The sequence below is a fragment of the Bombus huntii genome, chromosome 17 (assembly GCF_024542735.1).
Source record: "Bombus huntii isolate Logan2020A chromosome 17, iyBomHunt1.1, whole genome shotgun sequence".
NCBI lineage: Eukaryota > Metazoa > Arthropoda > Insecta > Hymenoptera > Apidae > Bombus > Bombus huntii.
This window is the reverse complement of record NC_066254.1, coordinates 4,764,386-4,791,542: the sequence shown is the minus strand read 5'-3', so window position 1 is coordinate 4,791,542 and position 27,157 is coordinate 4,764,386. Positions and strand designations below refer to the sequence as shown.

Here is a 27,157-nt window from a genome sequence, read left to right as displayed (position 1 = left end):
GTTATCATGCGCGGTTATACGGAATTGTATATCTTTTATGATATCATAGACAAATAAGAACGATACACATACGTATGTCAATATTGTTATATATTTTATAATAGTGTTCGTAATAATTATATTACGTATGATTTTGTATCAACAAAAAGACAAATTTTGAATTACTAACGAAGTAGAAGATATAAAGACTTTTCAAATGCAGGACATCTCTGATGATTGTACAGGTTGGTATTATGTAAAATTATCTAAATAGTATTAATTTCATTTCTATATTTTACATAGTTACTTTAATAAGTATTTCTCACGTGTTAGATATGAGATTATTACCAATGAATGAAGTGCTCAAACCACTAGCTTGGTTAAAAGGAACATGGAGAACTAAAAGTCCTGGAGCTGGTAAATATCCAACAATTCAACCGTTCAGATATTGCGAAGAGATGTCCTTCTCTTCTATCGGTCAACCAATGTTAAATTATTCTGCACTAAGTTGGAAGCCTGATGAAAAAACTCCAATTCATTATGAAGTTGGATTTTTGAAAATAATACCTGATACAAATAAAGTTTATATGCTGCTGTCTCATAACTTTGGTGTAACAACAATAGAAGAAGGAGTTGTTGAAGATAAAATCATTAAATTGAAAACTACTCATATAGGAAGACCAACAGAAGGAACAAGAAGACCTATAGTACTGGAGGTATAATTATTTACTTAAAAATTAATTTATTAAAAGAATGACATATGATTAATCATTATTTTAAACAGCTTCGAAGACAATTTGCTCTTGTTGGAGACTGTTTAGAACATACATTATATATGGCTACAGAAGACACAAAATTGCAAGAACATTTACATGCAGTTTATATTAAAAAATGCGAAACTGACCCATGAAACTATACAATATAATTATATTAAACTGTACAATATGATATATATATATCATATTGAGGTATATTGAGGTTCAATAATATAGTAATTGTAGTGGTATTATAATTATAGAAGCATTTTATGAAAAATATGTACGTCAATTTTATTGGTATTATATTAAATAAAACTATTTTTAAACAATAAAGTTTTCAAAGAGTGAAAAGCTGTAGTAAAATGATGAGTAACATTTAAAATAGATATGTATATACATATATGGATGACCTTAACAAAAGTGTATGAAACTTTTTATTTATTTGTAAATATTATTTTAAACAAAGAAATATTTTAATTTTTTATAAGTACTATGTCAAAATATAATTTTGTAGAGACATATATATTTTATTATTGCGTGTATTAGAGCGGGAGTAGGGACAACACCTGCGTGTTTATCTGCTGTAGCATCCCCTATCCTACCATTGCACGACGTCAAATACGACAGTTGTTCGTAGTGCCGAACCAAAGAAGGATCGTTACAACTATTCTTGTTATGATTGTTCGAAATAAAATGAGCTTATATTACGTAGTAATATGTAACATATTCTTTCAAGTATTATTTAATGAATTTAGTGACTATTCGTCTTAGTTATTCAATCAATAAATAGTTTTACGAAGTAGCGAGATAAATATCCACTATTTACAAATGTAATGTCTATTTATTACATATTATATAGTTATAGAGTGTTTATCACTTTTGCAAAGTATTATATTCTCTGTAAATGATGTTTACAAAAATATTAGTTTTATTAAAATTTTTCGTAGCATGCGCCAAGTATCGAACGTCGATACAATCGATAACTTTGAACTATCAATTAGTTTCAAGTTAAATTGTACATTGTTATCAATCATGACATCGTTTTATGACAATTATGATTATTATAAAAAAATGCTGGAACTACAGGAAAAATTACGAAAAAGGTAAATAAATATAGACTCTTTTTGAAACAGTGGTCTGTAGTAAAATTGTTAAGTATGAGCATGTTATTTTTAAATCTATAGACAAGTCATTGTATATGTTTGTAAACAACTGTTACAGTGAAGAGGAGAGAATAAGATTAGAAGAGAGATTTAAAATACTCGTACAAGAATCTCGTAATAGGTGAGTGTTTAAAAGAAAGTTATTTATTTAAAAGTATTATTCTTCAATTTCTCATTTCTACATACATATATTTTATACAGATTTTCCTAAATTCTTAAAGTAGTAAATTGATTTATTCCGTTTACTATATATTCTATTGAAAAGTGATTAAGAATATGTTTAGACATACACATACATTGGCAAGTAGCTGTTGTTATTGATTTTATTTCCGTTTTACGTAATAATAACACGATAGAATTTCGGAGATTATGTATTGATTTAGAAGCGACCTAGTTTTGAGAAATGTCACAATCAATACTAACTTTGTCTTTCAATTGATTTGGAATATAAATTCCTTATTCTTTGTGTTTACGTTTTCTACTTTAACACTTATTCCTTAACTTAACCTATGTATGTAAACATTGATCGGATATAGTAATACAGGGTTTGTAAGATTTGCATAAACATTCCCTTAATTTGGCACTGGAGCCTTCATATTTTGATATACATACTTGTACACAATTATACATATATATTTTGCCAATGTCATGCAATGTCCTTCGATTATGCGGACACATTCGACAAACTATGCTATATAAGATATGATTAACAAAAATGAAAGATCTTTTTGCTTACGATTATTCATTTTTTACTCTGGTAATATTCTTTAAAACGGATTCCTTTTTTTTAAAGAAATGGGAATTTTATTTTGAAAAAATTATGAAATCATTGATATTTCAGGCATGATGCGTGTATAAATCGATTGCGTTTAAGATATATAGAGTTTTTAGAAGAACAACGTACAAGAGATGAAAGAAATCATAAACTTCTTGAAGCATTGGATAGAGTAGATAATAGCCTTGCATTGATGACTGCAAAAACAGATAGACTTAATGTTCTTAGAGTGAGTTTCTTTATCTTCTACAATCTAAAATTAAAAAACTCATCATTCTACATATATATGTTATAGTTATACCCGAGACATTAAATAATTTCTCGTAATTTACATGTGTTTCGTTTTCATAGATTATTATGTATTGGTTAAATAAAAGATTTTTATGCAAGTTAATTCATATGGACTAAGATCATACATTTTGTTTTTCTTTGAAAGCACTTGCAAGTACAATGCATGTCAACTAACATTAACGCACAGCATGTGACTGTATAAATATGAAATACTTTGAAATAAGATATATGCGATTCGAAATACATACTGCAATGTAGAATATCTCGTTATTTTTCAGAAACAATATGAAGCTTATCTTCGTCGTATTTATACAGTCCCTAGCCCGTCGACGAATATTAATGATGACGGCAATGTAACGAATCAAGGTGAAGATAGGTATTTAAGGAGAGATGTCACCGTGGAACAAATCTCCCCCGAAGTAGAAAATACTTTATCGCCTCGGTTGCTGCGGTTGAACGGTCAAAAGAACCGATCGATTTCTCCAACTGCATCGAAATTAGCTAAATCAGCCCAAAATATGGGCTGCGACTATTATCAACGAAATAATGCGCAATCAATAACTTTAAATCAGCAGATAAGCAACAAGAATATTTTACGATCGTATTCATCGATTCCACAAGATAACGAATCGATACAACAACCAACAACGCAGGACATATCGCCACAAAATTTTCAACAAAAGCGATCGTATGTTCAAATTGATCCAAATTTACACATTCCGTATGTGTCACCAGGTCGATCGTGTTCGTTGAATCAACAAACTACTTCGCATTTTAACTGCAGCAAACCCTTGTTGGAACAAATGGAAATACCTCAAAATATGTCGCAGTTTATGGTTCCAGAACGTACCGACTGTAGCATGTCGCAGTATAAGTTGTTGGATGTGTCTCCAAATCGATTTGCTCCGATGACTCTACATTATGTTCATTCATCATCAGTTGCGCAACCTTTTCAACGAAAAAGTAATAGAGCATTGTTACATGATACGGAAACACAGACAAGAAGCGTCGATATATCCCCGAGTGAAATATCTTCAGTTTATAGGACTATGCCAGTGTCTGAGGAACGAAACCTGTGCGGTATGTCTTCGCTAAACAAATCTCCAATTTTATCAAAACAAACTTCTCCGCGTTACTTTGATTATTCTTGGAGGAAACCTGATCATTTCAAATCAAAGCACAAATCTGTTAGCGGTACTTCCGTGCGCCCGCTAACTACTTCCGACGTCGACAATATGATAAGTCGATACAAATGTTTTACCCCAGAAACTTCCACTAATGCGAGGCTGTCGATGGGTGCCAGACAATCCGCCGAAGAAGACGAAAGTAGAACAGCAACGATCGTAGAGAACGAGTTGGATAGGTACATCGATAAAATTCGGAAACTTCATCGGGACCTTGATGCGCAAAGTTTAGAGGAAATCGATCAGGAGCAGACTATGGGCGATAATATGCTTAACGCTTCTTTGTCCGATGATAATTTGTCGGAGATTCTTCCTGGCGAAGATCAATTTAAAGAAAATCTTCCTAAAAAAATTGAGAAGGTTTTAGCATTGGCGGATGATCTTGCGTCTAGATCGGCGGATCTGAACGTTGCCAACGAGCCTGGAAAAGAACGCATGGATAGAAATAGAAATGTCGATCTAGTTCAAACCACGAAGAGCGGCGCACCGACTTCAGAAAGGAACTACGTTGCATTTTCGGATACACGCAACGGCTGTAAAACATCGGTTACGCTTGCAAAAGACGAAATTAGCAGGGATATTATATTACAGGAGACAAAATTAGATCCACATCAATATATTGAAGATTCTAGGAAAGAGAATCTCAGCAATCTAAGTAACACACTGGAACATTATGAACGACAATTACCAAAAGTGGAAATAGATGACCACGTTGATTTCGCCGTTTCATCAAGTGATAAGGTTACGAAACAAGACACTAAGAGTATTATGCCCGAAAATATAGAAGGAGAAGAGAATAGTGAAAAAGACATAAATATTTATATGGCAGCCGAATCAAATCTTAATGAGTATTCGTTTGGTACTTTAGAAGAATTAGAACCATGGAATATGGATGTTTTACAGAAACGAATAAGAGAAGTAGATTTAACTAACGAAGCTAAAAATCAATTTGGTAAAACAAAAGTTGTTATTGATAGTCTAAATCAAGATGACGTAGAACAAATTGAATCTTCAAATGAAATTGAAACTATGGAAAGTAAAGAGGATAAGAAAGGTTCTAGCGAAGATTCGCATGGAAAAGATGTAGATTTGAATACTACGGAGGATGAACTAAAACAAAAAGGTACCGAGTGTCTTGTATCAAAAGAAGAGCTTACGAGTAAAGACGAAATAGAAGTAAGTGAGGCTTCTGCTTCACAAGACCAGAAAGAAGAATACAAAGATAATGGTTATACGAACAATGAGGCTGTTATTCAAAATATAAAACCAGCAGGAGATCAGACTGATGAACAGAATGAACCTAACTGTGAGCAAAAGCAAGCACCTAATGAAATTAATCCTATATCTGTTACAGCTCAAGATAATGAACAAGACGTAATGGTACAAGATTATGGCTATACTAATCAAAATTACTACGAAGATTCTAATCAAGTACAGAATTACACGCAAAATTATGAAGCAGAATATACTGGTTTGAACGAGGAATATAATTACGATCAAAATGCGTCGTATGAGAATAATCAAAGCGAAAATTACGATCAAAATATGTCGTATAACGCTGAACAAAAGCAAAATTACGATCCAAATGTTTCGTACGAAACTAATCAAGGTGAAAATTACAATTCAAATGCATTATATGATACCAATGAAGAACAAAATTACGACCTAGGCTCATCATATAAAACCGGTCAAGATCAGAATTACGAACAAAACGTGTATGAGGATAATCAAAATCAAAATCAAGAATATCAAGAATATGTCAATCAGGAATATATGCAAGGTTCGAACGAGCAATACGGAGAATATGCAGGCGAACAATACGGTTCTGAAAATCAGTATGAACACGATACCAACATGCAGTACCAAGAAGACGCGAATCAACAATATGCGTACGATTATGATCAACAATACGAAACCAAGCAACAGAGTGACACCAATATAAATCAGTCCTTTGCATGTCCTGATTACGACTCTAATCGAGCGCAACTTATACAGGAAGAAGATAAGCAAAATCAAGAACATAAAGAATTACAAGAAGAGGCAAAATATGAAGAAGCAGAGGGAAAAGTTGATACAGCCCAGGGCAAAAATGAAGTATTATCTTCTGAGAATGGGACGAAGAAAAAGAAAGATGTAATCAAATCTTTATTGGATTCTGATACAGACAGCACTATCGAAAGGAACGTTTCAAATACGGAAAGTGATTTTGATTTTAATTGAAACGCCACAAATTGAGAGGAAATCTGTATAAAATGTATTTGACATTCCAAGCAAGATATTTCCTTCTTATTTCTTAACGCACATCTATGTGATATACGCTTAGATTATATTCGACAATGTAAGTTTAGTGTAATGTAACAAAATCACGTAGGGATCTCTCAACCAAAAAAAAAGAAAAAAAGAAGAATATTCCTGTTTGTTCTTTTGTTGTTATTTCTGTTTGATATACACTTGCATTATCTTTATAACAGCCAAAGAACATGTATTTTTAGAACTTTTATCTCAAAACTATTAGCCGTAGTTTTAAAGTTTTAACATGAATAATATATATATATATATATATATATATAAGTTTCGATATATAAATAGGTATCTACAAAATAATTAATCTTTCAAATTATAGCATTCGCCATTTGATAGAAATAGAGTTTAGAAATGTCAATGTTCCTTTATAATTACTAGAATTTGCGAATTTTTATGCATTCATAGGAAATTTGTAAGTGCAAACTTGCACAAAACGCACATATGATAAAATACATATAATATCCAAGGTATAGTGCTTTCTATAATACTTGGTAGGTAAAACGATTTTCCACCGAGGATCTGCTTTTTTAATTCTATTCTCAAAAATATGAATTTGCATAAGAATCCACAATTTAACGATTAGATATTTTTCCCAAACTTTATGCGATGTAATCTTTTAATATATTTAAAGGATGCACCAGTGATAGTGCGTCGCGAAATATGGATTTTCGCAGATCGACAGTCGCGAGTCTGCGCCAGTCGTGTGCCACTGTCGCGCCACTCGACCAATCGTGCCCATTGCCGTATGTTTCCTTTGTTTCTGCTACTTTTAAGGTTACAGGTGAAAAATTTTGTATTTTTCGAGTATTGGACTATTGGACACTAAACATATGTTTAATATTCCACAATCAACGATCTGATAGTTATTAAAACGATATATTTACTTTGAAATCAATCAATAGTAAACTGGGATATTTTTTTATTCATTAATGGGTTTGAATGTTTTAAAACAGTAGTCAATTTATTAAGTGTATTTTATCGTAAAAATTACTTGCTATTTCTGCGTATTTTGTAGGTTATGTGTTAATAAACAAGTAATGGTTACACTTACAAATGAGGTTATTTTATTATGGGCAATGGAAATGTGAAATTGTAGATATAGTTTCTGAAAAAGATTAATATACGCTTTAGTGAAGATAAAGTGTAACTACATTTACTATCATGAAGCAGGTCTTATTGTGTTTATTATTATATTTATCGTTTATATGAATTCTGATAATACGCTTGTCGAGTTTACAGGGAGGTCCTCGAAACGGTAGGTACGATCCTACGCGACACATCGTGGCTGAAACGTGCAGTGACAGTCGGTAGCTAACAGCACGCTCCAGCGTGCCGGAAGTTTTACCTGTGGCGTTTTTCTTTTTATCAAAAAGTGTATTCGAGAACTATCGTTCGACAAAGTTTTTTCTTTTGCATCTTTGATAAATCTTGTAACAAAGCAATACATGTATGTGAACCTTTTTGTCATATATATCATTAAATTACGTTCATGTCCTTGTTGTGACTATATTTTGGAAGCTACTCTAAAAGGCAAATTGAGTGTTTCCATGAACACATACATTCGTTCAAACGTCAGATGTTCCGAAAATTGTGCTTTGTGGTTGGTTTGATCAACGTGTAACGCGTACATGTAATTCTTTATTGTAAGTTGTTCAAGTGAAGTGTTTTTCCTAATTCAAGGAGAGAAAAAACGCATGCTGACGTTTCACCCGTAAGCTCTAAGAATAGCGAAAGTGTAAGAGAGTCAACGCTTTGATAACAGATTGAATAATGACGAACCAATTCATTGTTATTTTGTCTTATGTGATACGATACAAATGGGGTATCCTACTTAAATTTTCCCACGCAGTTATTTACCGAATTATTCATTATTCGGAAAAATGTTTAAAATAAAACTTGTAGAAACATAAAAAAGATGTTTTATAGAGATATTTACAAGTTTTGCTTAGCTAGATGATGTCTAAACGTTTCTTTTATATGACGCTACACATATATATGTATATGTTTTTGTCCAGTTAATTATAAGTGTATAAGAGACTCCGAGATAAATTCATTGACCTCTGATGTACTGGCCTTTCAATATACTTAAAGGTTATTTGTTATCAATTAATTTTTTTTTGTTATTTACACTATTTTACTTTGCTACGCTATTTACCATTAATACTGTCAATTTTATTAATAGTATATTTACTATCGATACTTTTAATTCGTCGCTTCGATCGTTAATATGATGATTTTCTTATTTTGTATGTTTAAAATCTTCTGAAAGACATCTAATTCGCTATCAGACGAATATGGTTCCAGCATAATGATGTTTCTGTCCATAAAAGCCGTCGAAAAACACTAAATGATTTGTTTTTTTATAATTGGATGCCATCAATTTCGAGTTCGGCACTTATAAATTATTTTTATTTATATGTATATTTACAATATTTACATATATTATATGGTATATATTTATAAGATATCTGATGTATGTATATTTACAAAATATTACAATCTTTGATAATTGTCTGGGATGTCTGCCAGCAAATTACATGCTAGAGTAATTTTAGGAGGTATAAGTATCATTTCATTACTGTATATTGTGCTGCCTCCTTGCAAATGCATAAAATAAACAAAATTTTCTGGATTTTCTACGAAGGAAGAGAAGTTTAAGGCGATATTGCTCTATGACTAGAATTAGATGATAAATATGTATGAGAAAGCTGGAGATGTCTTGTATGGAGTTGGGATCGGCGATTGATATCGTAAGTAATGTTTTCGCAAGCTTAGTACTTTTCCAGTGTAAAATGTACACGCGTTTTTTTAGAAACGTAATTCTTTCACCTAGTGTAGATAAAATTTCAGAAATTAAGTGGTCGATTGCTCTGAAATTTTTATATCTTATTCCATATATTACATGCTATGTCAACGGTAACAAATTTATATTTTTACGTCGTTTATCAAAAATTTTTTTTTTAATTCATGAAAATCGTTAAATTTTGCATCGTTCATAGAGGAATATCTTCTTAAACGATGATAGATGACGTTCGATAATCTTGAAAAGTTAATGTACATATACCATAATCATAGGTAACCATACCAAATAGACCGATAGATCGATGAATTTATTTCGAAAAGTGTTACTCGCCTATAATAACTAGACGACCTTATAGTGTATTGCTTTCTACATTTTGTCTTTCCCTGTTTCGTTATCTTAATTTTTTTAAATTCTGCTTATATTTATTACGTAAACCGATCTGTGGAGTAAAAAATGAGCAGCAAGATAAACAACTATGAAGATTTATAAACATGATTTAGATTTGCGTTCATCATAGCGAAATTTAACGGACCCCGAACTTTTAACAAGCTTGATTTATCACTTGGACGGTCGATTAATTTGACCAGGTATGTGCTGGATGAAAAATCAATTTCACATAGAAAAAAACATCATTAATTATAACCTTATCTATTGATTTTGCGTGAATTTTCGTTAATTAACGTTATGATATAAACAACGAGGAACTAAGATATAAACACCATAAATTAATAATAATGGTTTTAATGATTTTACGTAGGTAAATAGTATGAAGTACGTTTTTTATGAATACTGTTAAATATAATATTATATACCATTCAACAAAATATAGTATAATATACATTACCATTGAAAACTATCCGAACAAGTACGCTAAATTTTGTATCGTTTAAAGGATTACCAACAACGTATGCTTCGTATAACACAGTATAGTGACCTGACCGCGGAGGGTATCGAAACTCTTGACTATCTTATGTAGCCAGATAATTTTCACGAGTACCCTAACCGTTAGCCTTAATAATATTTACTAAAGCATTTACATATCAATTAATCGGGACCAGGTGTATCAAATTTTATATCGTTCACGCAACTACAAAAATTTGATATTATGAGAATGAAACGTCGAATTTCGATCGAAAAACGTTTCATTGGAAAATAAGTATATATGCCAATAGATGTCAGTAACATATAGTTTCTTATGACACTATCGAGTTCGTACCTTATCTACAGCAATTTGTTACGGTATCGCATATTCACCTACATAAATTGATGTTGCACTGTGCGCAGAGAAAAATCAAAACGTACATGTTTATAGAAGCATGGAAGATCTGGTAGATGTGAATGGCGTGAAGGACGTGAATAGTGGAACCAATAGGATTTATTACGAATTAGACGGCGAAGGTGACGCCGACAGTTCGACAACGCCACGTAATGTCGACCACCATCGTGATCGTAAGTTTGATTGTAATATTTTATCATGTCATTGAACTCCTATATGTGTGAATTCTTTTAGAAAAGAAACATATACCGAACGAATATTAATTAATACGTGTGATGACCTGGAACTTTTGCACACCACTGTAGCATAAGCTATACATATTCCACTTTGTTGACCAGAAGATTTGAAGTACCTACGCTATTATTATTTGTACTTTGTTTACAGTAAAACATTTTAGTTATACCAAGAGCGTTATTTTTTTAACGCGTTTGCCGTATGGTCACCATCAAGGCGTAAAGTACATTTTATTAAATATAATGCTGTAATTTTAACTCATCCAAGATATGGATAAACATTTTCGACAATAATGTTGTCTCTTATGCTAGCGCTGTAAGCTTAAGTGTATAGGTGTGAAAATTGTTATCTTTCCAATATTTAGGTTTTTAAGGATCGATAAACCGTTGTGTGACGCTAACAACCGGTTTTGTTTTAACTGGCTTTGATAGCGTGCAGAGCGTCTCCGTAATAAATGTTCTCGCGGCTTAATAATAGCTCGAATTGACAAATTATCCTATTATCGTTCCTTGTCGTACTTACTTTTCAGCCGCGTCGTTCGCATCGATCATTCGCATCCTGCATGCATCACGAACAACGTGCGCCCGTTAACTTACTCTCTTCGTAAAATATGTTCGAACATTGTCTCGTCTGACCATTTTTGAACCTTTTTGGAAACGAAAAATTCTTGTTGGACATTTAAGAGTATCTCTGAAGAAACAAAAAATGTTCTTAGCGTTATTAGCGCAGTAGAAACAAGGTCAAATAGGATACGCGTTTATATGAATTCTTTTTCGTTGCTTTACTGTTCCCTGTCCACTCCTCCAGTGGGTCCCACGTGTTTATACCGTTCGTTCAGATAGATGGAGTTCTACTGTACCATCAGGTAATGTATTTGAAATTTGGCATAGAGCCTACATCCCGTTTGCGTTCTACGTCGTCCTCTTTCTCGCCTTCGCGAAGCTGAATAGTATTTTTGCCATCGTGCGAACATCCTCTGTCTCTTTACTGTTGCGTTAGCTGGACTGTTCGAGAGTTTTACTACGTGAATAGAAACGAGAAGATAACTCGCAGTCGTTTAATTATCCTGTTTAACGACGAAAAAGCGACGGTCACATTTTCTAGTGTTTTTCCATGTTGTGAATGGTCGATATATGAATGCAAAGTTCTCTGCCAATAAGCAGTGTATTACGTATTGGTGTATTCGTATCACAAGCCACATCAACTACATATGTAATTCTCCTACGACTCGTGTTCGGTCTATCGTTTAAGGTCATTGGGCTGTCAAACAAACGTGTATGCATTTGGTTGCTTCAACGTTTAAAAAACTGTAATAGATTGGAGTGGCTTTGTGGATTTCGTGTGCAGCTAATGGATAACGAGCAATATTTGTTCGAGTATTAAACGGTTAGCACGGTCGTGTCATAACATGGAATAGTCTAACCGTAGTTAACTTGACGTTATAAAATTCAGTTGTTAAACGAACAGCGTAATAACCAAGACGAAGAACTCGGTACAGCAGACGAAGCATAGTAAATTGGTGAACTCGTTTCGAAGTTAGAACGTCTTTCACGCGAAGATGTCTGTCTAGAATATAAACATATACTGTATATAATATACCGCAGTATCAATTTTTAGAACTTAAATTACCCCGAATTAGCATCGTGAGTGCTACGTGAAGCGTCTGGCGGTTATACATATATAAATCGAATCATGTCAAGTAGAGGCGTCACCTCGACGGAAAACGACTTTTTTCATTGCTTACCGAGACTACCCAACTTTCTCATAGATCTCGAGGATGAAGGTAAACATTGGTCTTTTCTATTTACGAGTTGCTAGGTTTATTTTGTATAAATATATGACCAGACATCGTAACTATTATAAAACGAATTTTTCAAAGTTATGATGTAAGGATTAATATCTCTAAGTAAGAAACATGGCTTACAGATAACCTTTGTAAGTGATACAATTTTTTTAATAATCGTTAACAACTATTCTGGTTACCATTAACCAAGAAATACACGATATCATAATTATTTATCGTTGTCCTTCAACTATTTACTTCTATCCCTGTTATATTAATTTTTACGTTATTCAGCTAATATTTATCATCAAATTTTATGTATAAATCGCAGTTTCAAAAGAGTTCAACCTTCTTTATTTTCTACTTTTAAATAACATATTATCGACTACTATTCTGTCGTGAAAGACGAGTCTAAAATACGTGGATAAATTAAAGTCAAACGCGATACGCTATCGCTACCTTATGTACACATTGGCATATATTATTTTGCGCCCGTTAACACACGTAATCTGTCGGTATCTGTGCCTTATCGTCACGTACTGTAAGAAACAGGGAGTTTTCCGCGAGTATCTATGACGATTGACATTCGCGTAGTCGAGGTGTGCATATATCCAAGTGTACTATCTATTGGTTGAATAGTTTCGTAGAAAGCAATTCTTTTCGTGGTATTCTGCAATTAAAGTGTTTGAAGCACGTACTTGAAGTGATAATTTATTCTGTCATCAGAAATCACTGATATCGATATATCTACTGCGTAGTAATTTATCGCTGTAGCAATTCATCTACTTTTCGATTTTGGACAATCGAACCTTTCGATCATATTCCTTTATAACGTTATTTACGAAGGATCTTGTAAAAAATTTATGTCTGAAGTTGTAGAAAAGGTCTTCTGAGAATTTTGCGTCTCTGAAATTGTACGTTCTAGCTGTATCGTTCGATATAACTTTACGTAAGTGCAGTGGAGGTGCTAGAAGTGTGACAAAGCTAAGTAACTGGAAGCAATTACCGTTTAAAAGATTTCTCGTAATTTCCTAGAAGGAATCTAATCATGTATGAATCAACGTGGGAAACGATTAGTAAATCGCATCTAAATAGAAAAGGTGACTAAATCTAAATGGAACAGCTGATTTAAAAAATCTCCCAAGAAGAGAAACATGCCTTTTTTCAAGATTAACGGATATTAGTATGTTAATATTAGGTCGGCCGAAAAGTTCCTTTCGTTTTATAAGGAAATAATGGAAAGCACAACATTTTCCTTTTTATATTATTTTATCGAATTACGTATGATCCATTTTGTTCTATCAAAATAAAGATCATAACATTCAGATCACAATGTTCGACAGATTAGGTTTCATGTTTGTATTTTTATGCATCGTTGTAAAAAACGTGTCTGTAAAAGAAAGACACCTTCCGGACAACCTAATATATTGTGTACCATGCAAAGATTTAAGAATCTCGAAGTCGCGGTAAAAAATGTAAACAAATGCGACGAGAAAAAAAAACGCTGTCTAATACAGCCTGTAGAACTGGTAGCTAGAAAATAAATATAATTCTGCAACACGATTGGCAGTAACAGCATCATTGACATGTTCCATGTTACACACGCTGAACGCTCATTGTGTTTAATTGTATTAATTAATTGAGTTAATTGTAGGTTCCATATTTGGTACGTACATACGTTTGCATATGCGAGGACTGAAGATGTACAAATCGCATTTTTAAACGAATCAACATGCACAATGCAGGTGGTATCGCCTTGATGTAATGGCGTCCGATTGGCTTCTGCTTTGGAACTTTCAGCAAGTTCAGCCCTGGCATCGATGTTCTCAGCTATGTATCTTATCTCGTGAGATACGAATGTATCTCTACGAGTGGGTGTCCGAGTTATTTTGTCTACTAGGGTATCTCGCGGCAGAGTTGCCATTGCTAGATGACCCCTTTAATCGTGTTCCCACTGCCACTGCCACTGCCACTATCATATATGTCTTTGGCGAATACGCGAGCTTGTGATTTTGTTAAGAGTGGCAGTGAGAGTAGGGATGACCGCTCCTCGCGTACAACGTGAGAAATCTTCCGACGGTCTTGCTGACGAGTAATCCGCGTAGCTGGGTGTCTCAGAAGTTAGAGTCGTCTATTCCACAGGTTTACAGGTCTATTCACAGGTAAAATCTTTGTCAGATACAGATATCCTATGTCAAGTAAGTCTAACGTTATTTAGTCACAAAATGAGAATATTTCTTGCTGTCTTTACAATTTCTTAATTGATCTTATCGAAATTTCGTTATACAAATTACTTTCTTGAATTAAAACCGTTGGAACGTGTAATGGCGTATCAGTGAAATCTAAAAGTGCAGATATTTCTATTTTAGCCACGGAATCTTCTATTTTTAGCAATTTAACGATATTTAAAGTTTTGGCAAAGTTAATTGAATTTAGAAATGAAAAGCATGATATAATCATAGTGAGGATGATTCGTATGATTTTGGCGTATGAAAAATCTGCAAATCGCATATCTGTAAACACTTGCGCCAAGTGTCTCTATCGATCTCGTTTATGAAAAGCGGCTTCTTGGCGCTTAGGACCAGTCTTTGGTCGAGTGCCAGGACTTGATTTATGAGTAATGAATTCTAAACGGAGAGTTTCATATTTTTGTTAATAATTAAATGTCTACAGATGATAAAAACAGAATAGAAGCTCGTAGCAATTCACTGGCTAACAATTATATAACCAGCATGTACAGAGAAGGCTTTGAAGAACTCATCTCAGTAGATCTGATAGACCGATAAAGATCACCAGTATGCAGGGTATCCGCGTAACGCGACTTTATTTTTCTGCTATTTGCGAGGCCATGTAGCAAGAAATGTTTTGAACCGCACTTTAATGGTGTCGAGTATACTGCAAATGACGATAAAAGAATTCGACGAAAATAGTTCGTTTTCATAGCGAAACCAAGGTCACCCATGTTTAGCATAAATGGGTCCATTCGTTGCTTTTTCCATGAGATTCTAGGGGCTTTACGTCCAATTCAAAAAGCATGTTACATGATAGTTTTATTAACTCAATACTAGGTTTACGGTAGTAATAGTAGGTTATTTTAGCCGACTTCGGTTAGAAATAACTGTTATAAATGATCAAAATGCTTTTGGTTGCCGATAATAATCAGGACATGTATATTATATATTACATTCTCATTTTTGACCCACATTCTTTAAAACTACACATGTGGTATGTATATGTATAGTTATACTTTGTGTATAAATATATATGCATATCGTGCGTAACTATATGCGTAGTTTGAAGAATGTGGATCAAATGAGAATACGCAAGCCAAGTACAAATATTATGTATATAAATATGTATATCTATCTATCTACCTGTGTGTGTGTGTGTGTGTGTGTGTGTGTGTGTGTGTGTGTGTGTGTGTGTGTGTGTGTGTGTGTGTGTGTGTGTGTGTGTGTGTGTGTGTGTGTGTGTGTGTGTGTGTGTGTGTGTGTGTGTGTGTGTGTGTGTGTGTGTGTGTATGAAAATTCCACGTGTACTCTTGTTACATCATTAGTGGCCATCGTTAGAGATGTAAAATTCGCGTCATAGTTAACATGTTAACGAATAATTCCTGTGCACGAATGAACAGCGCTAATTCACGAAAGATGAACAAAAAGGAAGGAATGTGTACACATCTTATGAGGTTATGAAAAACGTGCGGTGGCTAACGCTTCTTGAGAACTGTTTCACAACGTTGGCGTGCGTGCGTTAACGGCGCTACCAGAAAACACGGTTGCGTTAGTGTTAGAGGTAGAGACGTGCATGTAGACTAGCGAACGTGTAGTCGTGCGTACGGATTCTACGACGTCTACCAAGTGCCAACTGTACGCTACAGTCAGTGTATTCGATACTCGCGACCAGTTAATGTGGTCAGTGCCCTCTGTACTACGAACTAGGAGTATCGCCTTTATTTTGTAGTTCGTCCCCGCGTTTTTGACACATTTTTTGACGCATTTGACACGAGGAAAACTGAAAAACTGTTTTGTGTCATCTTTCTTCGGAAACGGCAGTGTACTGCCGAGTTTTTGTGATATCATAATTGAGGAAATCGTTATTAGTATTAGTGGCCAGAAGCAAAGATAGTGTGGTATTTATTTGTGTAAGATTTGTCCTGTCAGAATCCTGATTTTCGAAATGTCGATCGTCTGTGCGATAAGTTTTGTATGTACGTGTGAATTTCTCGTACTTTTGCTGAAACAAAAGACGTCGTTGTCTCAGATGTTAAAGTCATGTTTTTCATCTTCTCGTTGATTATTCATGTAACTGCCTCACGAACCAATATCGTGTCACGGACATCATGGTTAATGTGGTATTTTTTCGAAGCATTATAGGATTTTGTATTAGAAAAACTTGAAGGATTTTAGTTTGATTTACAATTACTTTGCCCTTTAGTCGCGATATTAAAATAATCCAATGTGTCATATCTTATCTATAACTGTAACTAAAGAAAACATGTAAACGATTCAAAGCAATTTATCTTTAGTAATCGTCTGTGTACATACATATCTAATTTCTAGATTTTGGATACACTCCAAATGAAACTGTCGAAGGATGACTCATGCGAGCAGACATTTTTTCTGGAAATAGTTATTCACGAACATCGGTTTCGCTGACTCAAACTAATAGAGCTACTTGTATACGAAGATCGTTGCTTAAAGAACAAAAATAGTACACTCGCGATTGAATCGGAGGTACTGCGCAAAAAATGAAACGTCTGTTTGTTGACATACTCTTGTTAGTGTGAGCCGACAGTTTGTTACGGCTGGGAACTGTGCATTGGCAAAATTACTTGTCTATATCAGGTGGCAGACAGCATAAGGCAAAAAAGTATTCATTGTACTCAACGCGTGCAAACAGCCATTGCCCTTTTGTCTCATGCTATTCTCCACGTTCTGTTCTATTAATACTGCGCATTTGGTTTTGTAAATTTGACGTAAGTCATGGGTCGTGACAACTTTATCGAGTTATCAGTCCTATGAATGGAATATTTTAAATCCAGAATAACGTTTTGATCGTGCGTTATTTCCGCAAAAAATGTCTGTGTTAATATATCGAATAGGTCCCATCAAATTTGTAGAAAAATTTATCAAAAAAATCTAGGAATTTACAAAACAAAGAAAACAAAGAAAGTTTTCAAAACAAACTTTTAACTATCCTATAAAATGTTTGATAAGTGTAACCTGTGTAGCGTAATTTCCAACATAAACATCACACCAACTATATACATATTGGGTACATATAGGTTACTTTCGTCATATGTAAATAACCAAGCGATGTGATCTGAATCGTATTTTCATTTCATGGTATACCTACGTATATGTGATAATACGTATCCTTCGTTTAGCAATAGTTGTGAGACATGTGCTTTGTTTGTCACGAAAGCAGTGTCTTGTTTAAGGTTAACTGCTTTCTCGGGAATTTAAAATAAAAATCTCATTAAAAAATGCCGTTATCTTAAACCTAAACCGATAGAATTCCCTCTATATCTATATAATATCATTCGCTCATTTATTTCACTTCTCTGTTTCCACTTTCTGTTAAAATTTAGTTTAATCCTAAATTAAACTTTCGTTCGAAACATTACGTTTTCTTTAATCGCGCTGAATTATTCAGAACGAAGTAGATGTTATATAAGCGTTGTCACTCGGGCTTGGTGTAATTAAGGTTAGAATCAATTTTGATCCGCAAGTTCCATTTCGTGCTACTCGTAAGAAGTAATATTTCGATTAGAAGACGAAAGTAACAATTATTTTAAAAATTAAAAAAGAAAATCATCGAGAGGAAGTTAATTTTTATTTAAATGGAAATCAGCTATCGTTAAATTTTGCAGAAATTTTTCGAGGAATAAAGTTGTGAAAAAAATATTAAAATTCATCTGTCTTGGTTATGTACACACAGCCATCGATATTGATTACTCTTAACCTAGACAAACGAAACTTCTGTCACCGATAATAGTGAGTCGTGACTGAAAACAATTCCTCTTGTCAATAATGGTTATTCATAAAGAAAAACAATTTTCGTCATCGATAATGGTTACCAGTAACGTAAAAAATGTTGGTCCTATATAGTATTCACAATCAAAATCGTTCAGAGGCAGATATTAATTCTTAAAACTTAAAAAATTTAGTTTATAAAAGTTATCGTTTATGGTTTCAATTACTTTGTTTATCAAGTTGACTATAAAAGCTGCAAATTACAAAAGGTGATTAAATTGGGTACACATTGTGAGAATGCTCTCGCATATAGCCTCCAGCTTGAAACAAAGAATTTCGTTTAAGAAAGGGAAATATTATAAACGTGTGTAAATTTGGTTTACGTCGTTTATGATTAAAGCAAAATCAAACAACGATTGTCACGCTGTCAAGGTTGCTGGCGTATTGGCGTCAGAGAACTGCAACGTGTTGAAAGATTCGGATTCCCAAAAATAGTACTCGAACTCTGAAGAATAACATACACTTTGATTTAACTTGACTTCAATATTGCATATGTAAACAGAAAGCTGTTGCAACTTCTGGTCGGACTTAGAAATAGACTCTGCATGTTTATGCAAATTTATGGTTTTATGAACATGAGAGGAAGAAATGAAACTTACTAGAGATTTGCCTCGCATATTATACAGGGTGATTGTTATTCATTTAAGTACAGGTACATGTTCATAAATTGTTCCTTCCAAACGCGGAGGTGAAAAGCTAAATACGATATCGTTATCGATATAATACATGTCAACAATTGGTACAACTTTCGAGATACGCTCGACAAATGAAAGTAATATTTTCGTAGAAAAAACATACAACATAAACACGAAATTATAATTCTATATCTAAATATGTACGTAAAATTACTATATAACATAAACAGAAAATGAGATTACATATCGCCCTTTGATGTCAGCCGTGATTTACAACATTTTCTATTTATTGTATGTATTGTATATGTTTGTGGTAGATCGCAAACGAACAAACGTTTTCTTTTTTCAGTCGGCGCTTTCTCACCGGGAAATTCCAAAATTCCACGAACTTTTTGATTAAACACATAACTCGCGAGCCGCAAGAGATCGAAAACAGACGAAAAGTTTTCAGACAAAAGCTACTTCTTTTAACGAGGTCTATCGTTTGGTAGAAAATTTATCAATGTTATAGCGAATTGTAACGCGAAATCGAAATCTCTCGCCTTCGCCTCTTTAGAACGAATTTGGACAGCAAATCCTCTTTATAAGTGGTCGAAAATCGGGACTTCTCGGCGATCGATTAACGCGCAGGGATTTATTGTATTTGAGATTATCGTTTACTCTTCTTAAACTACTCGTAAATCGAATTTGCCTAATAGTAAAACCGTCAAGCCAGTTACAGTGGCCGGTGCCAGATTCTTTGTTTTTGCAAATACCGAGAGATGTAAATATTTTTAGCAATATTAACGTTTACCTTTATTCAGATAGAAACACGGTTACACATACTCGTTTATTTTTGTCATGTTGCTTCAGCTCCAACTAATTACGTGCAATATATTTAGGTACACATTAACCAGTTAACTGTTGCGACTTCTTTGAAAAGCGTGTACTTAAAATGTATACTCGTCAGAACCAGCTAACTGGTTAAAGGTCGAAAGTTCCAGTATCACGATTATCGTTTTCTTTTGTAATTACTCAGTCAGCAAACAAACGTTCGGATCTTGTATCGGGTTGGCAACTAAGTGATTGCGGATTTTGTCAATACCACGTAATGACAAAATCTGCGTCCACTTAGTTGCCCAAGTCTAATATGTCTGATACGACATATACATATTCGATTGCTTTTTTTTTACTAATTGATATCGAGTTCTATTTGCAAGTAAACAAGCTGCAACTATCGTAGACGATCGACAGATTCGAGTAGAAATTGGCGAAATCATGTTCGATATTAGAATTCTGGCAAATCTTTCTAGACGAGCAGAAGAAAACTGCACGATGGTGCTGGGTAGCGAAACTGACTACTTGTCTGGATATAAGCGAAATTCTATTACGGAATGGTTGCAAAAAACGGGGCAGGCGGGGAACGATGGTAATTTTCTCGATGCAACGTGTATGTTTGCTGCGTTTACGTTAAATAATTGGCGGTTACAGTGAAAGCGTTTTCTAGTTCACAGCAACGAACTACGCACGTTGAAACTTACTTAGCAATTTGCATTAGACATACACAGAAGCGTACAATCTTGTTAACCAAGTGTTGAGGTAGTACCGCTAAACCAGCGGTTCTTAGTCTCTCGATAATCACGTTTATTCTAAATAATTTCCTGTTGTCGCTTATATATAGTAATCCGTGTTTCCACTTGATTCAAACTTCGAATCCGTAACAGGCCTGAAATATTTAAAACGTTCGTCAATCGCTCATCAACGATCTTCAAATTTGCAGAGGAGATATTCGGTCTAAATAAATAAAGATAAATGCACATACACCTGGAACATTTTTTAGGTACGCGTACTCCTTAGCCAGTTAACTGCGGAGTTTAGTTTTAAAAATCTCTTATGGGGTGTGTAATTAGCGCGATAAGTAAATAAAACGACGAGTAAGCGCGTCGAACGCAGTTAACTGGTTAAATATTTTTTACTCGAGTAGTAAAATAACAAGTTGCGCGTGAGAGTCGCACCGTGAAGAGTTTGCGACCATTTGGGGTCCACGGACCAGAGATTAAGAACCGCTGTACTCGACTAAACTCGTTTTAAGGCATTTTGCATCCGCTTTCGAGGTATAATAATACGTTTAGTGTAAACGTTTTCCTACTAAAAAGGGACGATGCTTTTCATTACAGGAAGCGAAAGTCCGGTGTTTGGTCTGGAAGGTGGCGGAACAGGTGCAGGTGGTGGAACCTCCTTAAGACTTGTACCGCACGAATTGCCCAATGAAATTTCTGCCCCCTATGAGGTGCCACAATTTCCAATCGAACAAATCGAGAAGAAGCTTCTCATACAGAGGCAATTAACCGTCAAGTAAGTAACGCGTTCGTACTTTTCTTCTAAAAAATGAACCTTGATTCACGCTGGTGATCATGGTACGACCGGATGACGTCTAATCAGACATCGATAAAACTTGTTTACACGTGACGCAATGAGAGCAGCCACGGTATAGTCCAGCCGAATTTGATCTGAAATACGCCAGTTCATAAATTGTACGAATCATACGTGGAAAATTTGGAAGCACGATCGCCTACTGGTCTTCTTAGTACTTCAGTTACTGTACTGGAAAGTTCTGTCGGTTTTTGTATTCTTCCACTCGCGATAGCGATAAAATATATTTAGGATGAGTCTTATTCTGATTCAATTTATTCGAGCTTATCCAGACGTTATTACGAATTATCTTACAGGTTACGTAAAACGATGTTCTTCGTTTATCTTTTATGATACTGTAAATTAAATTAAAGAATTGTAAGAGCATGTTCAAATATGTACGTGTAATCTTTACTTATCCAATTAGTCCACTTAAACATGTCACCAATAACTCTATAGATTCGGTGTAGAGATGTTTATTTATCGATATAGATTTCATTATCAGTACTGATAATTCTTCAACCACGTTCTATATATATATATATATATCTGACTAATACCTTAAGGTTTTCTATATTACCTAGGTCAAAAGTAATTACCTGAAAACTTTTTTCTTATGTTTGAGCAGTTTTCACTGCAATTTTATAAAAATGGTAATTATTCTTGTAAATGTTTGAAAACTGATGATATTACGAGTTTGTTGAACAGTTTGATAAATCGATTGCCTTGCTCCAGAATTCATGAAAATTCAACGTTGGAACGAGGTCATTCTTTAACCCGTTGCAGTAGTTATGTGTAGTCGCGATACAGCCCTTTCCAAAGCGTTACTGAGAATAGCGAGAGAAAAGCATAACGAAGACGGTTTTAAACGGCCTTAAGCTACAGCGTACTCGTATGCTCCAAAAAATTTAAGCTACCCTTATATCATGACATTAACCAAAAATTCTAGCAACGTAACTCCAAAATTATTGTTATAAATTATTATATTATAGTTATACGTACATTATATAACATTGTATAGGACACGATACTTGCTAGAAAATACTACTTACCAGAAGAACATTTATTACAAGACATACTTGAAGTAATTTTAAAGACTACAAAATGAAATATGACTTACAATTACTCCAATAGTCGTAGTAAACATTCATAAAATTGCTGGAACGTACTACACGTTACGATCATTACTAATAAGTACAATTAACCATATACTACATTAAGGATATAAGTATTATACTTTTGATACGCACTTGAATTAAGATAAATAATATATTCAACTATGCTTTTAAGATTACGCTTAATTCTTCAGTTTAGGAATTTTTTTCATTTTTCAATTTGTAATCTTTTATTCGCTGCTGAGAGGAAATTTGCCATTTCCATCGTGTAAAAAAGCCTGTAATCTTTTCCTGCCCTAGTCGTTCATTCTAGAGGTCATTTCGTGCTTTTAAAATAGAACACCGGTACATTTCCTTCAGGACATTCTATTAATGATGAAAATTGCACTTTTATGCGATCCACTTGCGAGTCTCGTGTTGTCTTAAAAAGACGTAAATTTCATTGCAATGCGTTTTTATAGGCGGTCAGAATTTATGATCTCTTTTTAACTGCCGTCTATAATTGGGATTATCTACGAAGGTGCATGTACCTAATTCAATTCTATTCTTGGCTATTACTCTTGTTAGTTCCATACCATGCCTCTTGATGCGAGTGCTGAAGCTTCTGAAAATAAATTTTCAGTTGCGCTCGATTTCTATTACATTTGCTTGCTTAGGCCAGGTGGAAAAAAAATAGCCGCCTAACGGAAGGTCAACGAGTACCTTCATATAATATTTCATTTTTATCATTCTAAGATTTGTGCAGTAAGCTAAAACTTGGAATAAAATTTCTACTAGAAAGTATGATTTTACGACTCGACTAATTTTTTCACATAATTTGCCATTAACATATTCTCAGTACAAGCACTATTACGTTTGCGATTAAAATGAGCACTGGTAAAATTATCTCACACGATAGATCTTAGTTCTTATGCAGTGAAATAGCGATCAATACTGCAACGTAGATCTATCTGGTTTACTGTTTAATCTGCTGTGGTTACCATTGTAGCTGGTGTATTTTGTGTAATGTATAAGACGTGACTCTAACTAATGTCATGTATTATATATTATTTATATTAGATTCAAGCGCAGTACTTGCTGGTCAAGGAAATCGTTGTTTTCCTTGTCCAGCAAGGTAGCGTTTACCATATAAACGCGGCAAAAATCAGACGACGCACAAGGAACATTGTCCGAATACTCGGAAGCGATTACGTGACGCAGTGAGACGGAAACGGTCTGAGTTTTGGAAAAGCGATGACTGAATCTGTTTCGTGCTTCGCTACGACAACTGGCTCATTCATCGCACCTTATCTAGCAGTTTCTGGCGAAACACGACGTCGTGCAATTTCGTCAGCCTGCTGGCCCTCCTGCGACTCTTGACCACCCCCCAAATTGAAAAATCCTTCAAAAAAGAACAGAATTTGAAAAGGTAATGGATATAAAATGAAACGCGACGAATTCTCTGTACTTTCTACTGGTAGAGTGCTATGAATGAACTTGAAAAATTCAGCACCCATTCGAAATTCATCTCTTTGACCTTTTGCCACTGCCAATCTTATATCGTCAGGAACGGTGAACATTTTGTAATGGACTTGTAGTTGGAGTCGTAGAATCGTGGCTACCGACTACCATCAGATGTAATTGTTCTTGATCCATTCATACTCTGTACTAGTATACGTATAGTATACGTAGTAACGCATATTCGTTATCGGTCATTTCCTATATCGTTCTTTTGTCATAACTCCTTGACGATGCTGCCAATAACACGCATACGTTTATACGACACTTTTTCCTTATCTCGGTGCCTACAGAACGCAACGACAACGTTTGGCCGAGACAAAACCGGGGTAAACAAATACAGGATATAACTTTCTGTGACAGAATATAATCGGAATACAAGTTAGCAGATTAAAGTATCTAGTTATGTTCTTTGCGAGGATCACAGCTACGCATAGCGGAACATCATGGCGCGATGAAATTGATTTTTAAGAGCTGCCTTGTGGCGATACAATTGCGTCGTCTGTTACCTTCGGGTTAATTCCTAAACGATTAAACGAAAGCTTCTTTATAACGATAATAGAGCTACCGCGATTAATTGAAGCAGCGACAATCTATAGGGGCTACATCAAACGAACTACGTCTTCGCAATATGGACAATGTGGTTGCTTGGTTGACAATGAACGAGTGGCGCGATTCGGTGTGGCGCGACGATGATGGCGTGGCAGTGGCATAGACGTGGGGAAGGGGTTAGGTTGGGGTTAGGTTCGCGAGCAGCCTTCATGGCCGGCCTTTTAGTAGTCGTAAGACCATCGTGGTGGTAGGAAGTGCGCGGCGGTATGATCTGCGTGCAACGTAGATCGTTTCCGGTACTCTACCAAGAAATATCAGACTCGTGTTGGACGACCGCATGATCCCCGGTCGGCTTTACGATAGTCTTTCATGACCTCGCCACGAGAATTTCCGAGGCTAGGCTATGTGAGTTAACGTATCGATTGACAGAAATTTTACATTCGCGGACTCTCGCCGCGTTTACTATGCCGTGACACCTTCGAATTACGCGTTACCGTCGTATCGATGAATAACGGAAAGGGAACGGAAATAAGACCGAGCCGCCGTCTCTTCCTGGTTAGACGTTCGCGTTCGCTTAGTTTCCCGTCCTGTGCAACGATAAACTGTCGAGCGAATCCTCAACGACATTTTGACACTTAAACACAGTGGCTCGTGAAAGCGTTCCACAACTTACCACAGAATTCTTATTTACGGGAATATCGTGTACGTTATGCGTGTACGAAACTTTTCGATATTTCGTTGGCACCGTAGACGAGTAGACTGTGAGTTTTCACGGAAACTCGTGTTCTTAAGGATATAGCTGAGAAAAAAGAATCTCCAGAAATTGAGAAATTGATTTAACTACCACGTATCATAGAAAGCGCTGTACTTTGGATGTTTTCTTATGGTTCCTCATATTACGCGTGATTTGTGCAATTTTGTATTTTCAAATGAACGATCTTTGCATAAAGATACGCGGTCTAGTAACGAGACACGACTGTCGTGGTTACGATAGTAAGATTTGAAAGCAGTCCGGAAATGTATGTAGAGAAGTTGGAAAATATTTATTGCAGACATACACTTGTTAACGAAACATTACTATGCAGGATGAATAAGTAGTCTTAGGCATGCCATTGGCGCAAGAGACAATTTCGCTACATACATTTGTGGCTTATTCGCTTCCACTACGTATCTTCTAACTTGTGCATACATTTTTAGATTTATTTATCACATTTATATACATAGACATTTATTATAAACATACAGTTAATTAAAAATTAATACACAGCATGGACAATGGTCTTCGACGTGCGATCAGTGCCAAAGATAATCTCACTACATATTGTGTATTATTCATACAACGAACAATTCACTGTTCAAATGCTTTGTTCAAACACACTAACTTTTACGAAATCCGTAAAATATCTTCTAATTTTTACATACATTTTCAGATTCGTTTCAAATATTACCAATGTAATCACGACGGTCGTGTCCCGTTCCAGAGCCAATGAAGTCTCAAAACGTTTCGTATAATACGAGCCGTCTAACGCGAAAGTAGCGTAAGTCAGTTTTCTAGCTATTTGGTTTAACGCCGCATCTCTGAAGCTTAACCTTGATTCTGTTTCGTGCAGATGTGCTATCTTCAGACATAACTGTACGGTGACTTACATAAAACAGGTGTAACGTTCTTTAATATTATTGTACGTTACAGGATTCCGACTTCGCTCCTCGTTAATCAGTGATCGGCATTTTTCTGTTTACGTCGCTCTTGCGTTAACCGACTCGTATATGCATAAACAGTTCCTAGGAGCGTGCGAATATTTTCGTGAGCCACGTATACGTACATAGAGCACATATGCAGACGCATGATTCGACATTATGTTCTTTAACCAGTTAGCTGTTTTCGACGAGTATACTCGACACAAAGAAGTGGCAATATCTCGTGTTATGACGAGTATACTCGTCAACCGTAAAAAGTGGTCAGAATTTGGTAATTGCGACAAACTGCGGTAATAAAATTAAGAAATAAAGCAGTCTTTTCGGTGCAACTTAATCCTATATTATAACAGCCACATATATTTTTTGTTCGACGAGTAAACTCGCTTACTTTTTGCCACGCACTTTTTTGGCTATACGCTTTTCAAGGAGGTCGCAACAGCTAACTGGTTAACAGCTGCGGACACTCGTTCCTCCGAATATTTCGTGAAAAAATTTTCCGAACTCGTGAAAAGGTGCGGCAGTACTGCACTTGATATCGTCGAGGTTTACGAGCGCTCTATGTAACAGGTTACGCGTAGGAGATGTACGTCGTTATGGAAATTTCGTTCCCCCGTTTGTCGATCATCGACGCATTTCCTTTTCTCATGTTTCTTCGTTCAAGCCGCGATGATCTTCCTGTCGTTC

General features: G+C 35.0%; 3 protein-coding genes across 22 annotated transcripts in view; all 3 read left to right on the top strand.

Moving 5' to 3' along the window:
- The first annotated feature begins 77 nt into the window (after positions 1-77).
- LOC126875270 (peroxynitrite isomerase THAP4-like) lies at positions 78-939 on the top strand. The gene is made up of 3 exons (XM_050638128.1): positions 78-224; positions 313-695; positions 764-939. The coding sequence occupies exons 1-3, from the start codon at positions 197-199 to the stop codon at positions 887-889; spliced, it is 537 nt and encodes a 178-aa protein (XP_050494085.1). The 5' UTR covers positions 78-196; the 3' UTR covers positions 890-939.
- On the top strand, positions 937-7,927 carry LOC126875256 (putative uncharacterized protein DDB_G0282133). Of its 7 annotated transcripts, none has more exons than XR_007693307.1 (5): positions 937-1,840; positions 1,959-2,021; positions 2,742-2,904; positions 3,245-7,235; positions 7,470-7,927. XR_007693307.1 is itself a non-coding variant. In XM_050638085.1 (5 exons), exons 2-5 carry the CDS (start codon positions 1,686-1,688, stop codon positions 6,368-6,370), a joined length of 3,507 nt encoding a protein of 1,168 aa, XP_050494042.1. In that variant the 5' UTR covers positions 937-1,567; position 1,685; the 3' UTR covers positions 6,371-7,927. The 7 variants fall into 7 exon arrangements, 5 of the variants coding, with proteins under 5 accessions (XP_050494042.1, XP_050494045.1, XP_050494043.1 ...); XR_007693306.1 differs by having other exon boundaries at positions 3,245-7,624; positions 7,694-7,927; XM_050638085.1 differs by having other exon boundaries at positions 937-1,567; positions 1,685-1,840; positions 3,245-7,927.
- LOC126875258 (AMP deaminase 2) overlaps positions 7,762-27,157 on the top strand; it is a 33,499-nt gene continuing 14,103 nt past the window's right edge. For 5 of the 14 annotated variants that reach the window (XM_050638103.1, XM_050638102.1, XM_050638101.1 and 2 more), the window contains exon 1: positions 24,994-25,180. Coding sequence is in view for 9 of the 14 variants with exons in the window: in XM_050638091.1 (XP_050494048.1) it covers positions 8,149-8,165; positions 9,758-9,844; positions 10,570-10,706; positions 21,377-21,554 (419 nt within the window). In the remaining 5 variants the exon portion in view is untranslated. Of the gene's footprint in view, positions 8,190-9,036; positions 9,205-9,757; positions 9,845-10,569; positions 10,707-11,725; positions 12,551-13,583; positions 13,651-14,598; positions 14,713-16,420; positions 16,692-20,512; positions 20,629-21,376; positions 21,555-24,993; positions 25,181-27,157 lie in introns of those variants that run through there. The other 9 variants (XM_050638091.1, XM_050638094.1, XM_050638092.1 and 6 more) reach the window with 9 other exon arrangements.